We start from the raw sequence: 15043 nt of genomic DNA on the forward strand, positions 1-15043 counted from the left end.
TGATGAAAAAATAGTTCGCCTTAAACTTATGCTCTTGACTGTAATCAAACATTTGCATAAAGGGATAATGTACACTCTCATATATAAGTCTGAGCGCAAGTTTGCATTTTATTTTGCTTACAATATATTTTTGTTGTTAGTAAATATATTTTTACTGAAATTGTAAAAAATGTATGTACATTTCTTCTACAAGACGTCAATATCACAAGAAACGCAAATTTGTACGCCACCCGTGTTCAGGTTAACGATTTCTGCTCTAATTTGTACCGTCTGTCCGGACACGACATCATTCGGGATGAGAGAATACTTCACCGTGTAGGCCGGCCCTGGAGCGACGGTGATCAAGTCCGCGCTGATAATCTGGACCCAGGTACCCGTGGAGTTAAGGAGAATATCAACAAATAAGGTGAGCGATCCACTCCCCGGGTTGTCTGTCAAATGATAAATATTGTTGGAAATAATACTTACGACACGGGGAGTCAATACATATATTACGTCATCAAAAAACTCCGATTTTTAGGGCCACCCCTTCCCTATCTTACTTATTTAACACGGCGAAGATAGGCGAATAAAAACCACCCACCCACCTTTTTGATGACGTAATATATGGACGATCGAAATGCGATGTACAGCGGCTAAATTTTACTTGTGACGAAGTCGTGTTCGACTTGGTAAACTTGGCCAGGTTGCACTTGACAGTATCCTTCGCAGTCCGATACCCTGGTTTCCCTATGGGCACCCTTAAATTTGAGCAATAACCAGAAATTAGGCATCATCGCTTTTTATCGTGTAAGAACTCGCTTAGAAAGTATTTGGTTTAAAAAATCGCTTCACGCAGTCATTGGTGACAATGAAAAATCACCACTCGAAACCATTTCCTTTTCGCGAACTCTGGCTTATTCCCAAATCTTTAAAACCTTTTTTTCCATCTCGGGCACAAGGCCCACACACGGACGATCAACCTCACTTCAGTTTTTCGGGCCTAACCCATACAAACACTACATTTTAAAAAAACTACTTAAAAAAATATATTAGTTGCATATCTAGACATAGTTAAAAAGTGCATTCCTGTCTAACACACGATAGTGTATCATACAGTATGCAGATTTTTTTTCTCTTCCTTCAGGTTTAGCTCATATACTAAATTATCTCTCTCCTAGGTGTCATTTTATACCTATATGTAAGCATATTCCACCAATAAAAATTGCTCGTACACCAGAGGCTTGCCTCAGTTGCACGAGACAATTTTTCTGGTTCCCGTGACCCCTCTTATAGATATATATAGGATAACGTAAGTTAGGGTATTTGAAAACTCATCGTAGAATTCTTTTTGCATTTTTTAAAAATATACATTACCCATAATTAGACAGACATTAGTCATTTTCAGTCCCTTAACTCAACCCTTCATAGCTACTTCTTATCTCCACGTCATTTCCTTACCCAAATTCAGTCTCCTTAACAATCAATATTTCAGGAACCAATTACTTGGCTCAGAAATTTGCTTGTTATATAGTTATACATTCTTCCTTAGTTATAAATACTAACCTTGAATTTAAAAAATTGACTACCAACCCTATCGGACATCCCCGAAGTCACCCCGAATTTCAAAAATTTGACAACCAACCCCATAGAACACCCCGAAGTCACCCCGAATTTCAAAAATTTGACTACCAACCCCATCGGACATCCCCGAAGTCACCCCGAATTTCCAAAAACTTGACAACCAACCCCATAGAACACCCCGGAGTCACCCCGAATTTCAAAAATTTGACTACCAACCCCATCGGACATCCCCGAAGTCACCCCGAATTTCCAAAAAACTTGATAACCAACCCCATAGAACACCCCGGAGCCACCCCGAATTTCAAACACTTGACTACCAACCCCATCGGACATCCCCGAAGTCACCCCGAATTTCCAAAAAACTTGATAACCAACCCCATAGAACACCCCGGAGCCACCCCGAATTTCAAATACTTGACTACCAACCCCGTGGAACACCCCGGAGTCACCCCGACTTTCAAAAACTTGACTACCAACCCCCCAAAACAACCCGGCGTCACCCCGACAGTTTCATATCAACGCTACAACCCGACAAACCGCTCCAACATCATGTCCCATTCGTATGCAATAGTTTTTACGGCCTCATCGCCACACGTCCCCATACGCCGCCGCATTATTGTCAAATATCGGTTTATATTGGTTAAGTGGTTTATTTTACCAATTAGTTTAATTTACCAACTCTGTTAAAATAACACTATTTTAAAATCGCTAATAATTGTAAACAACAATAATGCAGACCAAGCAAATCTCACATTTTATTTCTGGACCGGGGCCCGGTCTAGGAAAGCCGGTATTGTAAAGAACCGGATTATCTAGGTAGTTCTAATATTAGTATCAAATTTTTTGCGACGTAATATATGAACGTTCCCACTGAGAAATACAGTAGATAAATTCTAAATATGTACTTGGCATGAAGTCTTGTTGGAATTCGTAAACTTGGCCAGGTCGTACTTGGCAGTATCCTTCACAGCCGGATACCCTGGTTTGCAGAGGAGTTCCCTTAAAAGATAACAAGTTAAATAGCAAATGTATTGTAAGAGTTGACCCACGCCAAAGCTTTTGCCGTCCTTACAACTCGCTTAGGAAATGTTTAGCTTGGAAAAAATATAAAGGTACTTCATAAGTGCGTGAATTTCCTCATCTTGTTAAATATACCATGCTAATTTGGCGTACAAACCTCTCACAAAAAGTTTGCGAAATCTTGCAAATTTATAGCTTAACCAAAAGTTATCATAAAACTCCTCCTCTCTCCCACGAAATATTTTGTTGCCACCATTATGCAAAAATTCGTCCCATCGTGTTGAAAAATCTGATATTGTCGGTAATAAGTAAATATAACCATCTAATAACAAATTTTGACCAGTCTCAGCAACCAAGAGTACCGTACATGACATAAATTTGACACAACAATGGTTTAATTTTCGTAAATAACTAACCACGCCACCACAACGGGTTACATTGACGACTCCGGCAGAGGCGACGGCAACGCAGGAGAGAGCTATCAAAATGCCGAATCTCATTTTTCAATGAATTTTGTAAAATGTTTAAAACTGGAAAGAAAGAAAATGTTAGAGTATGTACAGCTGGACAGAAATTCTGCCTGCTTTATACGCAATTGGGGCAAATCGTTATCTGATTCGTCGGATCAATTTTACGATTTACGTAGCGTAGTCAAACTGCTAATCACGAAAGATAAGAGAACGAACAAAGGCATTGTATCAATTCTTGCGGAAATTTTGTAGATAAAACTACCCCAAAATGCAGCACGTGCTCTGTGCACGATCCCCAGGAACATTGTCAAAATGTCTCTAATAATTGATCACTTAACTAGGCCGGATGTGATCAGACCCGATTAAAAAGTTTGCTGTGATGGTGTTCAAGTGTTTGCATCAGGGGGGACGAGCAACCCATTGTCAAATTTAATTCTCAAGGCAGTTGTATGTATGTATCATTCAAGTAAGATAAAAACAATTAAAACTGTGTAATCAGGTTAGTTATTTATTTATTTTTCCATGTGTCGTTGAGTGGGCAATTAATTTGGTAATTTACTTATAACATGGAATACGGTTTCCCACCAGTTTCACTACAACATGCACACTACAAAAAACTTATAGTGTCACATCTAGTACTAATATGGACTTGGTAATGGCTTACTGTAACATTTTTAGTTGCATTGAAATTATAAATGCTAAATACATGTACACAAAGTGTTCATAGAGATTTTCCAACCCAATAATATAATAATTATTGGAATCAGAGCTGCAAATTAAAATATGCATACATATTTCAGTAAAGTTTAAACTCTCATTTAAATTTAATCCTTAATATGATTTCAATTATTTCATTCCAATTTTTTTTCAATATGAATAATGTATTATATACAAAAAATATGCATGTGTATTAAATATTTCTCTTACATATTTAGATACGAATAAAGATACATAGATATGTACATATTTCTGTAATTCAAATAAAGTTGAGAAAAATTAATTTACAAAATCTAAGTACACTCAAATTTTAAAGGTCAAACTCGTCCATGCACAATGTGGTGCATACGAGGGGAGGATCAATAAAAGTCAATCTATTGGGGTGGTATGGTAATTCTCAGAACTAATACTGGAAACTTTAAAATTTGTTAACATCTATATAAAAGTAAATTTGAGTTAGTAATTCATCATAGAAACTAACCATTGCATTCATTAAGGATGATATATACATACATAAATACAAATGTACTAGTTTGTAGTAAAAGACCATCAAGGCTTATACTAAAGGTATAATTATCTAAAGTATCATTCCGGGATTAATAAGCTTTCCCTTTCAAATTCCTCTAGCTCAAGCAACGAATTCAAAAGAAGTTCTAACGTCCGCTCAAGTGAACGATCGAACGCCTCCAGCTTCTCAATATTTGGCTTTTTCCTTTTAAACTCATAAACTAAAAATGCAATGTCAAGCCCAATGAATACCGGAGCCGTGGCAGCCGTTGCTATGCCAACTTTTGACACAACTTTTCCCACCGTTCCAAGCCCACGCAAAATTCGAAAGTTCGAGATAAATCGTACAGCAGAGAAAGTTTCAGACGCCGCAAATACAGTTCTTGCTGCGGCTCGTGTCCCAATGGAGGCCGCCGCTACGCGATGCACCTGTCAAGAAAGTACGATGAAAGTCCATGCGTCAAGGTATATACACGATGACGGGGTGAAGTGCTACTGATATTTTTTCTCCATACATATACGGTTCTAAGCGGGAATTTGTAAAATGAATTCAATTCCATTCAATACAAAGATTTCAGTTAAAGACAGCTTGTACCTATTGGGTAGGTAGGTAGGTAGGTAGGTAAATTTATTAGTGCTCGATTGATATGGCCACGGCCTTTACAATCATATATAAAGAAGTTTCATACATTTATTTAAATATATTGAGATATTACTATTTCGATATTTTTTAGCCTAGTTTAAGTATTAAATATTAGCATAATATTGCATCCGTATTATTGTAGGCTTCTCTCACTTCAGTAGCTTGAGTCAAATAATGCTTAATACATTTTAATTTAGTCTCATCTAAATCACCAAGAAAACTTACAAAATCATTTCTACTTGTAGGAAGACAGGTCAAGTTTGCTATTAAGCACTTTGCGGATTAAATTGTAGCATGGGCAAATACATATGAAATGATATAGGTCTTCAATTGCAGACTGGCATAGGTTACATAGAGGGGTTGTTTCTTTGTTATACATAATATTAATTCCATTTAATATTACAGATTTGTTTTTAATTGTAAATCTGGGGTACATTGCTCTTAATTGCATGCCCAACTTAACTAAATTCCATGACATATTTCCATTTAAGAAACCTTCAACCTGGACATGCAATTTAATGTGTTTAAAGTGACATAAAGAGTTTGAGCTTTGCATTCTAATTACATCTTCTTCTACTATTCTATTTCTAATCGTATTAGCTATTATATTTATATTGTTTCTTAAAATATTTATCGTATCTAAATTTACATTTTCCGGATCAAATGAAAATAAGTTTTCACATTCATACTTTTTTAAATAATCATTCAAGTCACGATACCAATTAAATTTCATTTTATTTTTTGAGAATGTACTAGTTTTAATTAGATTATTGAGGACTTGCCTCAATGCAGTACTGTACGGACGTTGCAGTATCTTCAGCACAAACTTCATAGCATTTTTAATTACACTTAATTGTATCGGGTAGCAGTTAGTTTCTAATCTCAGAAACCATAGAGGAGTATGATTAGGCAAGTAAAATAACTTTCGAAGAAATTTTGCTTGAAACATAATTAATTTATCTAACACTCCTAGGCCCCATATATGTGAACAGTAGAGTAGTACAGACTTGGTTAATGAATCAAACAGTTTCAGTCTTGTATCAAGTTTTGTTATATTGGCTTTATAAAATAAAATAAAAAGCTCATTTTCAGCTTGTTTTGCTTTTAATAGAAAAGAGTTACAAATGTCGGAGTAGTTCATCCTACTATTAAAGTTGACTCCCAAGTATTTGTATGATTCTGTGCATGCGATCTTGTCATTTCCCCAAAAAACGATTGGTTCTAATCTCTTAGGCTTGCCATTTCTAAAAATCATGAAATTAGTTTTTGAGAGATTAATTTGCATATCATTTCCTATTAAATAATCTCTCAAAATATTTATTTTTTCTTGCAAGTGAATGGCGTTTGTTGCTAACAAAATGATATCGTCCGCATAGCATAGCAAATGAATTTCAGCAGTTCCAATTCTTAAGATAGACAGCTCTATATTATTATGCATGAGGTCAAACAGGTCATTTGTATGAAAGTATACAATTTTGGACTGAGCGTTTCTCCTTGTAGTACAGCTTTTTTAAAGGGAAAGAAATTGCTTTCTCCGTGGCGCGTACGGACTTTTGCCTTCGCTTTGGCATAAATGTTCTTGATGGTATTCAGCATTTTGTCACTAATTCCTGCTAATTTTAACTTTTTCCAGAGCTGATCATGCTTGACTCGGTCAAAAGCTGAACTGAGGTCCACCAGTAATGCATATACCTTTCCCCTTTTATTTCTAATAATATGTTGCAAGATTGAGTTTAACATGAAAATATGATCTTCATAACCCATTCCCTTTCTGTATGCAGCCTGAAATTGTGATATTTTTTCATGTTTCTCACACCACTCATTTAAACGATTTGTCAAAAGCATAGTATACAATTTTAAACCGGTGTTTATTAGGGAAATAGGTCGATAATTTTTTGGATCAAGTTTATCGCCTTTTTTGTATATGGGTGAGATAATAATATCCGCCCATCCATCTGGGATTTGTTGACTCTCCCATAATAAGTTTATGCTATCTAGTAATATAAGTCTTTGCATGTCATTAAGTCCCTTCCATGCTTCATTTGGGATACTATCCGGCCCGGGCGCTTTTCCAGTACTTAATTTCTTGATAACAATATTTAGTTCTGCAGATGTGAAAGCTCCATCCGTATCGTCATTAATTATACTGAGTTCGTCATTTGGAAGTGTGTCCTTTTGTTCATTTGTGTCGAAAATTTTAGAAAAATGGTCATGAAATGCTACAGGAGTAATTGTTTGATCATTGTCGTAATTACCATTACAGTTCCGCTTTGACCTATAGTAATTAATCGCTTTCCAAAAGTCCGACGAGTTTTTAGCGTTACAAAGTGAACTTTGAATTGCATTGAAAAATTTTAATTTCTTCGCCTTCTTAAGATTGATATAAGTTCTCTTCTTCTGTAAGAAAATCAATTTTAATTGGTCTTTTTCTAATTCATTCCCAGCTTTACGAAAATTACGAAGACTACTATTGAAAAGCTTCTTCTCTAACAAGCATTTTTTATCGAACTATCTTGGTCCATACGTTATATTTTTTACTCCTAATATTCTTCTCTTCAACATTTCACATGAATCTATTCCTTTAAGCATGCCCTGTTGAAATTTATCAATTGTGATATTACTACTCTCGCAGTTTTCCAGGATGTTATCGAAATTGTCTTGAAATTGTCCGATTTTATGTACATCCCATTCTACCCTGACTATTTTTGTGAGAGTCTCAAAATGTGGTACTGCATTTAATTTTAGCATGATAGGGAAATGACAAGACTGCTCGCTGGACAAAACCTTGAATTCTTTCTTATCTGTTATTGATTGAGAGGTGATACACAAATCTACAACGCTTGAACCATTCTTATTAACAAAGGTGAAGTCACCGTCTGTACCATGCTCTCCGTTACCATTCAGCAAACTAAGATTATTTTCCTGTATTATTTTAATAAGCTTGGTGCCACGTAAATTAGTGACTTTGTCCTTGGATTTACTTGTATGATTTCCTGTTCTCGAATTAAAATCACCCATGTATATGCAAGAAATCTGTGCTGAATCTACTGCCTGAAATATCTCTTCTATTTCGATGTTACTATTAGGGGGTAAATAGCTAAAAATAATGATTACTTTCCTAAAATTATCGTTTAACTGTATGACGCTATATTCATTCTTCATACATATAACTTTACTAAAATTAACTATGCTATTTTTTATACCAATGTAGTAACCCATCGATGCTCTTCCTTTGATTTTTGATTTCACAGCTTTCATATCAAAAATTGTATATCTATTTGTAATTTTACTGTTTAACATATAGTCATCAACGTGCCATGTTTCACAAAGGAAGAATATCGTTGGGTTAAACTCGATTAATTCATTATAAAATAAGATATTTTTAGACCTTATACCTTCTATATTCCAGGAAATTATATTAAAGTTACTGATCCTTGATTGTTGTGTTAATTGTAGAGGCCGGCCGTATCGTCACGTCATTTGTTTTCCATCCTCCACAATTTGATTAGAGTCATTTATTGTGTACCAGGTTGTAGCTCCTTCCGTTGTAATTTTCACCCGTTTCTTGTAACATCGGAACAGCAGGTCCGGTTTTTCTTTCTTCATGTTTCTCGCAAATTCTCTCAGTTGGGAACGCATCTTTCTTTCCTTGGGTGCCAGATCTTCATCAATAAAAATATTGGTTCCGCTCAGTTTCATGCGAAGGGACAGGATTTGTGCTGCGTCGCGTTGAAGAGCAACGAATAGCTCTAGCTCAAGCAACGAATTCAAAAGAAGTTCTAACGTCCGCTCAAGTGAACGATCGAACGCCTCCAGCTTCTCAATATTTGGCTTTTTCCTTTTAAACTCATAAACTAAAAATGCAATGTCAAGCCCAATGAATACCGGAGCCGTGGCAGCCGTTGCTATGCCAACTTTTGACACAACTTTTCCCACCGTTCCAAGCCCACGCAAAATTCGAAAGTTCGAGATAAATCGTACAGCAGAGAAAGTTTCAGACGCCGCAAATACAGTTCTTGCTGCGGCTCGTGTCCCAATGGAGGCCGCCGCTACGCGATGCACCTGTCAAGAAAGTACGATGAAAGTCCATGCGTCAAGGTATATACACGATGACGGGGTGAAGTGCTACTGATATTTTTTCTCCATACATATACGGTTCTAAGCGGGAATTTGTAAAATGAATTCAATTCCATTCAATACAAAGATTTCAGTTAAAGACAGCTTGTACCTATTAGGTATAGGTATTACTTGCAATTAGATGTAATTTTTAGTATTATATACATATGTAATAGAGGTCAAACAGGTGCACCCGGTTAAATCCGACTTGCATGGAACCGACTATGTTTGTAGTAGTACATATACAAAAAAATTAACTACACTTTTAAGTACCGTAAATTAAGCAAATCTGAATCCTCGTGAAGAAACTGAATGGATTTTAGAAATTCCCTTGTAAAAATAGAGAAAGGGGTACGTTGAGATGAAAAATAAATGCATCAACGCGTCATCCTTTACCACCTTTACCGGCCGAGTTTAGTAGCTACCTATGTATTTGAGGTGACAAAACGACATTGTGTTTTAATTTTGACACCCTATTGCTTACCTGTTGTGATCTCGTCCACCCAAGTTTAAGCAGCATGGCGAAATGCTCGGAGTTATAATTGGCCAAGCTATATTTTCTTTCGCTGCCATGAGCCAATTGTTTCCTCGCACGTTTGACCGTTTCACTAACCGGAAGTTCTAGGCCGTGATAATTCCTTCGGCGCAATTCACGAAGGCCTTCTCCTTTAAGAAATTCCTTCATTTCCTTTAATTTTACGCCATCAACCCAAAAGTCCAGCACTTTAAGTTTAGAACCATCCAAGATACAAATCCCGTGATGTGTGCCCAAAAATTGCATGACAGGGTCCGACAGAGGTCGCATAATATAGTCACCCTCTCTAAATGTTATTACATATTTTAGTTATGTGGTGGTAAACAGAATTGATGTTACACAAATATTCACGGTTTCTGTTCTATGGGGCGGTTCATAAGTTATGTTAGGCAAGAAGAGGTTAGGTTTGGACGGTCGAAAGCTTGAATGATATCGTGTCTAAGCGAGACAGGTTAGATTTTGGGGCGAGGAGGGGTCTAGAAAATCGCGATTCCCTCGTTACATAATTTATGAACGCCAATTATTTAAATTTGATACGAATTACTTCAGTTGGTCAACCGTAACGTCTTCATCAGTTGGAAGGCAGTATTCTATCACAGAATCCATAAATTCGTACAAGTTCGGAAAACTGTTGAGAAATAAAGCATTATGTCAGCCAAAATTGAAAACTATTTACGTAATTACAAGTAGGAATTTGGTATTTTATGCGCAGAATAAAGATTATCAAATGTGTACAAATATAAGCGTAATAATATGTATAAATTTATCAATATTTGCAGTGAAGAGATCAAGAACTTATACGCATAATAAAAATTATTAATTTTTATCAAGTGTGCAAGAGATTCAGAAATAAGCCAATTGTTTTTCAACAACCTGACGCAACTTTATACTAGCAGCTAGACGATGTTTACAGATTTTTTGAAACCCATCCAGTTTTTTGGAATACAATACAAAAAACAAAAACTTGTTTGACATCAATTACCGCAGGTTAAAATAACAGAACCCTTTAACTCCTTACTCACCATTCTTTTCCATAATCTCCCAGCTCTTCTTGTAAAATTCCCACGACTTTTAGAAATTTAAGCGTTTCTTTGTTTAAAACTTCGAACAGTTTTTGTATTTCGTCCTTGTCGTCCTTCTCCAGGAGTCGGTCGACAAGTGTGGTCCCCAAATTGGTGGCTGCGCCCGCAATGGCTACGCCGGTGCCGACCGCCATGACGGGTAGCGCCACCACGGCGACGCCAAGTGTGGCAACGGCCGTCGCCACGGCGGCGACAGTTCCTCCCATGGCGGCTGCAACGGTTCCCACGGTGGACGAAATTAAGCAATTTTTCCCGTGTAATCGAGCACTTTGCAGAAGGGCCGTATTTTTATCGAATATACGTTGTACGACGGGAATGTAGTCATTTCTAAGGAAAATGATAATATTTCTGATTTCGGTATCCATTGGAGCAGAAAGTTCGTGGGGGGGTTGCCGGTTATGAAGTAAAAATGCGACTTATGTTCATAAGATGGACAAGTTGTGGTAGATCGACAAATAAAATCGTCGGTTGATCGTTTATTTGACTGTTGTGGATTAAAAGTAAATATGTATGAATGCCATAAATATTTGAACTGTTGTTAGTGATATTTTGGCGACGTAATATATGAACGTTCCACATGAGAAATACAGTAGATAAATTCTAAATATGTACTTGGCATGAAGTCTTGTTGGAATTCGTAAACTTGGCCAGGTCGTACTTGGCAGTATCCTTCACAGCCGGATACCCTGGTTTGCAGAGGAGTTCCCTTAAAAGATACAAGTTAAATAGCAAATGTATTGTAAGAGTTGACCCACGCCAAAGCTTTTGCCGTCCTTACAACTCGCTAGGAAATGTTTAGCTTGGAAAAATATAAAAGGTACTTCATAAGTGCGTGAATTTCCTCATCTTGTTAAATATACCATGCTAATTTGGCGTACAAAACCTCTCACAAAAAGTTTGCGAAATCTTGCAAATTTATAGCTTAACCAAAGTTATCATAAAACTCCTCCTCTCTCCCACGAAATATTTTGTTGCCACCATTATGCAAAAATTCGTCCCATCGTGTTGAAAAATCTGATATTGTCGGTAATAAGTAAATATAACCATCTAATAACAAATTTTGACCAGTCTCAGCAACCAAGAGTACCGTACATGACATAAATTTGACACAACAATGGTTTAATTTTCGTAAATAACTAACCACGCCACCACAACGGGTTACATTGACGACTCCGGCAGAGGCGACGGCAACGCAGGAGAGAGCTATCAAAATGCCGAATCTCATTTTTCAATGAATTTGTAAAATGTTTAAAACTGGAAAGAAAGAAAATGTTAGAGTATGTACAGCTGGACAGAAATTCTGCCTGTTTATACGCAATTGGGGCAAATCGTTATCTGATTCGTCGGATCAATTTTACGATTTACGTAGCGTAGTCAAACTGCTAATCACGAAAGATAAGAGAACGAACAAAGGCATGTATCAATTCTTGCGGAAATTTTGTAGATAAAACTACCCCAAAATGCAGCACGTGCTCTGTGCACGATCCCCAGGAACATTGTCAAAATGTCTCTAATAATTGATCACTTAACTAGGCCGGATGTGATCAGACCCGATTAAAAGTTTGCTGGATGGTGTTCAAGTGTTTGCATCAGGGGGACGAGCAACCCATTGTCAAATTTAATTCTCAAGGCAGTTGTATGTATGTATCATTCAAGTAAGATAAAAACAATTAAAACTGTGTAATCAGGTTAGTTATTTATTTATTTTTCCATGTGTCGTTGAGTGGGCAATTAATTTGGTAATTTACTTATAACATGGAATACGGTTTCCCACCAGTTTCACTACAACATGCACACTACAAAAAACTTATAGTGTCACATCTAGTACTAATATGGACTTGGTAATGGCTTACTGTAACTTACTGTAACGATTATACATTTTTAGTTGCATTGAAATTATAAATGCTAAATACATGTACACAAAGTGTTCATAGAGATTTTCCAACCCAATAATATAATAATTATTGGAATCAGAGCTGCAAATTAAAATATGCATACATATTTCAGTAAAGTTTAAACTCTCATTTAAATTTAATCCTTAATATGATTTCAATTATTTCATTCCAATTTTTTTTCAATATGAATAATGTATTTATACAAAAAATATGCATGTGTATTAAATATTTCTCTTACATATTTAGATACGAATAAAGATACATAGATATGTACATATTTCTGTAATTCAAATAAAGTTGAGAAAAATTAATTTACAAAATCTAAGTACACTCAAATTTTAAAGGTCAAACTCGTCCATGCACAATGTGGTGCATACGAGGGGAGGATCAATAAAAGTCAATCTATTGGGGTGGTATGGTAATCTCAGAACTAATACTGGAAACTTTAAAATTTGTTAACATCTATATAAAAGTAAATTTGAGTTAGTAATTCATCATAGAAACAAACCATTGCTTCATTAAGATGATATATACATACATAAATACAAATGTACTAGTTTGTAGTAAAAGACCATCAAGGCTTATACTAAAGGTATAATTATCTAAAGTATCATTCGGGATTAATAATCTTTCCCTTTCAAATTCCTCTAGCTCAAGCAACGAATTCAAAAGAAGTTTCTAGGAGTCATTGTTAGTTTCATTACACCATATTAGTTCTCGAAAACGCTCGGTTTTACCCCAGGAATCTGCGCTTGTGGCAACAGTTTCCCGTTTTCGCGAACTTGCAACGCTAAGAGCTTGCTGAATTTTCGTATCTGCTCAAGTGCGGCGCTAAATGCTGTTTCCAAAGAGTTGCTCTTTGAAACTTGTATGTATGTATTTTGGGAGGAGGGCTCCTCTTGTTGGAGGAGCCCAATGCTCAGATCATCCATCAGATCTATTGCATATTCTCTTACTTACACCGTATGACAGTGGCTATCTAGTTGCTCAGGTATAATCCCCATATCTATTGATGAGATATGGGGATCGAGAAACCATTTAAGGATAGTAAGACAGGAAGAGACGCCGGCTTGCCGTAAGCACCACCACTCACCCCTGCACTTACGGGGCCAGTCCCACTCCGCCTATCCTCTACCCACCACTGCCTATTCAATCTTAATGTATGCCTCTTTGGACGCGAATACTGCCACGGAAAGGCAGCATGCTCAGTCCACTCTACTGAGTGTCCAGCTACAATGTGTGTAACTGGCACCCAGGGAGGGCTGCCCCAGCTGCCGAGATATGTATCTTTGAAACTTACATAGATGGTCAAAAAATAATCTGGATTTAACATGGTTTTCGTCCCAATTGTCCGATCAAGGGCGTCTTTTTGTGTTGTACAAGGTTTTAATATTATTTTTCAAAACGTACGGAAGTTACTAAAAGAGGTATGAATTAATTCATAAACTTATTCAATAGACTATGCAAATTTTCCTATCAAGACCACAAAAAATTTTACCACCGCGATCGTGCCAAAAAATTGTCAATAATTATAACCACCCATTGTAACAAATGTTGAGCAGACTCAATCACCAAGAACAATGTGAATGGCAAATACTTTGTTACAAGATGGTTAAACTTATCGCAAATAACTAACCATGCCACCACAACGGGTCATGTTGACGACTCCGGCGGAAGCGATGGTAAGCCAGGAGAGAGCTAGAAAAATGGCGATTCTCATTTTTCAATCAATTTTGCAAAATGTTTAAAACAAGAGAGTAAGAGAGCAAGGAGAGGAAGGATTGGAGTATGAATCGCTGGCTAGAAATTTTGCCTGCTTTTATATGCAATTGGGTCAAATCATGTGCCGTGTTAACAGGTTCACCGGATGAAGTCAGTGATTTGCGTAGTCAAATTTCTGATCACGAAAGATAAGAGACAGCAGACATACATACATATGTACATAAATTATCTTGGTATCTGTTTTCGCGGAAACTTGGTACATAAAACCACCCCAAAATGCAACACGCGCTATGCACGGTCCCCATGCACATTGTCAAAATTTCTCTTGTAATTGATCATAGTAATCTTTTTAATCGAATATCATATTTCATTAAAAAGGTTAATGTGATGAGACTCAAGTATTGACGTCAATCGTGAAGAACAACCCCTTGTCGGAGTTACATAGTTATCAAGGCAGTTGTCCTGTAAGAGACAAGGGGGTCAAAAACAAATTAAAACTGTGTAATTAGACTATTTATTTATCAATTTACCGGCGAATGGGAAATTAATTAATTTGAAGTATGGAATGCAGTTTCACATTAGGTTTGGCGAAAAAATATGCATTGCAAAAAATCTTGTGGTGACGTTTACATACTTACATGCGCTCTTAGGAAACTGGTTGTAGATCATTACTTCCCGGAGTAAATACATATGTATTATGTCTGTACTTGACGTTTTTTTACTTTTGCACCATTCGTTGTATGACTTTTTATTTTGCTGTCTCATATCCCCCA

The 15043-nt window shown here is 36.6% G+C and overlaps 2 protein-coding genes across 6 annotated transcripts; both read right to left on the reverse strand.

Annotated features, from left to right (window-relative positions):
- Window positions 1-82: 82 nt before the first annotated feature.
- LOC110855660 lies at window positions 83-14319 on the reverse strand. Of its 3 annotated transcripts, none has more exons than XM_035856302.1 (3): window positions 14185-14319; window positions 647-740; window positions 83-431 (listed from the first exon to the last, which is right to left on the reverse strand). In XM_035856302.1, the coding sequence occupies exons 1-3, from the start codon at window positions 14266-14268 to the stop codon at window positions 187-189; spliced, it is 423 nt and encodes a 140-aa protein (XP_035712195.1). In that variant the 5' UTR covers window positions 14269-14319; the 3' UTR covers window positions 83-186. The 3 variants fall into 3 exon arrangements, 2 of the variants coding, with proteins under 2 accessions (XP_035712195.1, XP_021959764.1); XM_022104072.2 differs by lacking the exon at window positions 14185-14319 and adding an exon at window positions 3000-3191; XR_004836043.1 differs by lacking the exons at window positions 83-431; window positions 647-740; window positions 14185-14319 and adding exons at window positions 1904-2562; window positions 3000-3191.
- LOC110855779 lies at window positions 4874-11125 on the reverse strand. 3 transcript variants are annotated; one of them, XR_004836042.1, is made up of 5 exons: window positions 10594-11125; window positions 10116-10199; window positions 9521-9857; window positions 8316-8982; window positions 4874-7317 (listed from the first exon to the last, which is right to left on the reverse strand). XR_004836042.1 is itself a non-coding variant. In XM_022104169.2 (4 exons), exons 1-4 carry the CDS (start codon window positions 11016-11018, stop codon window positions 8392-8394), a joined length of 1437 nt encoding a protein of 478 aa, XP_021959861.1. In that variant the 5' UTR covers window positions 11019-11107; the 3' UTR covers window positions 4876-8391. The 3 variants fall into 3 exon arrangements, 1 of the variants encoding a protein (XP_021959861.1); XR_004836041.1 differs by having other exon boundaries at window positions 4876-7092; window positions 7176-8982; window positions 10594-11107; XM_022104169.2 differs by having other exon boundaries at window positions 4876-8982; window positions 10594-11107.
- Window positions 14320-15043: the final 724 nt, after the last annotated feature.

This window comes from Folsomia candida, unplaced genomic scaffold, assembly GCF_002217175.1.
Source record: "Folsomia candida strain VU population unplaced genomic scaffold, ASM221717v1 Fcan01_Sc013, whole genome shotgun sequence".
Taxonomy (NCBI): Eukaryota; Metazoa; Arthropoda; class Collembola; order Entomobryomorpha; family Isotomidae; genus Folsomia; species Folsomia candida.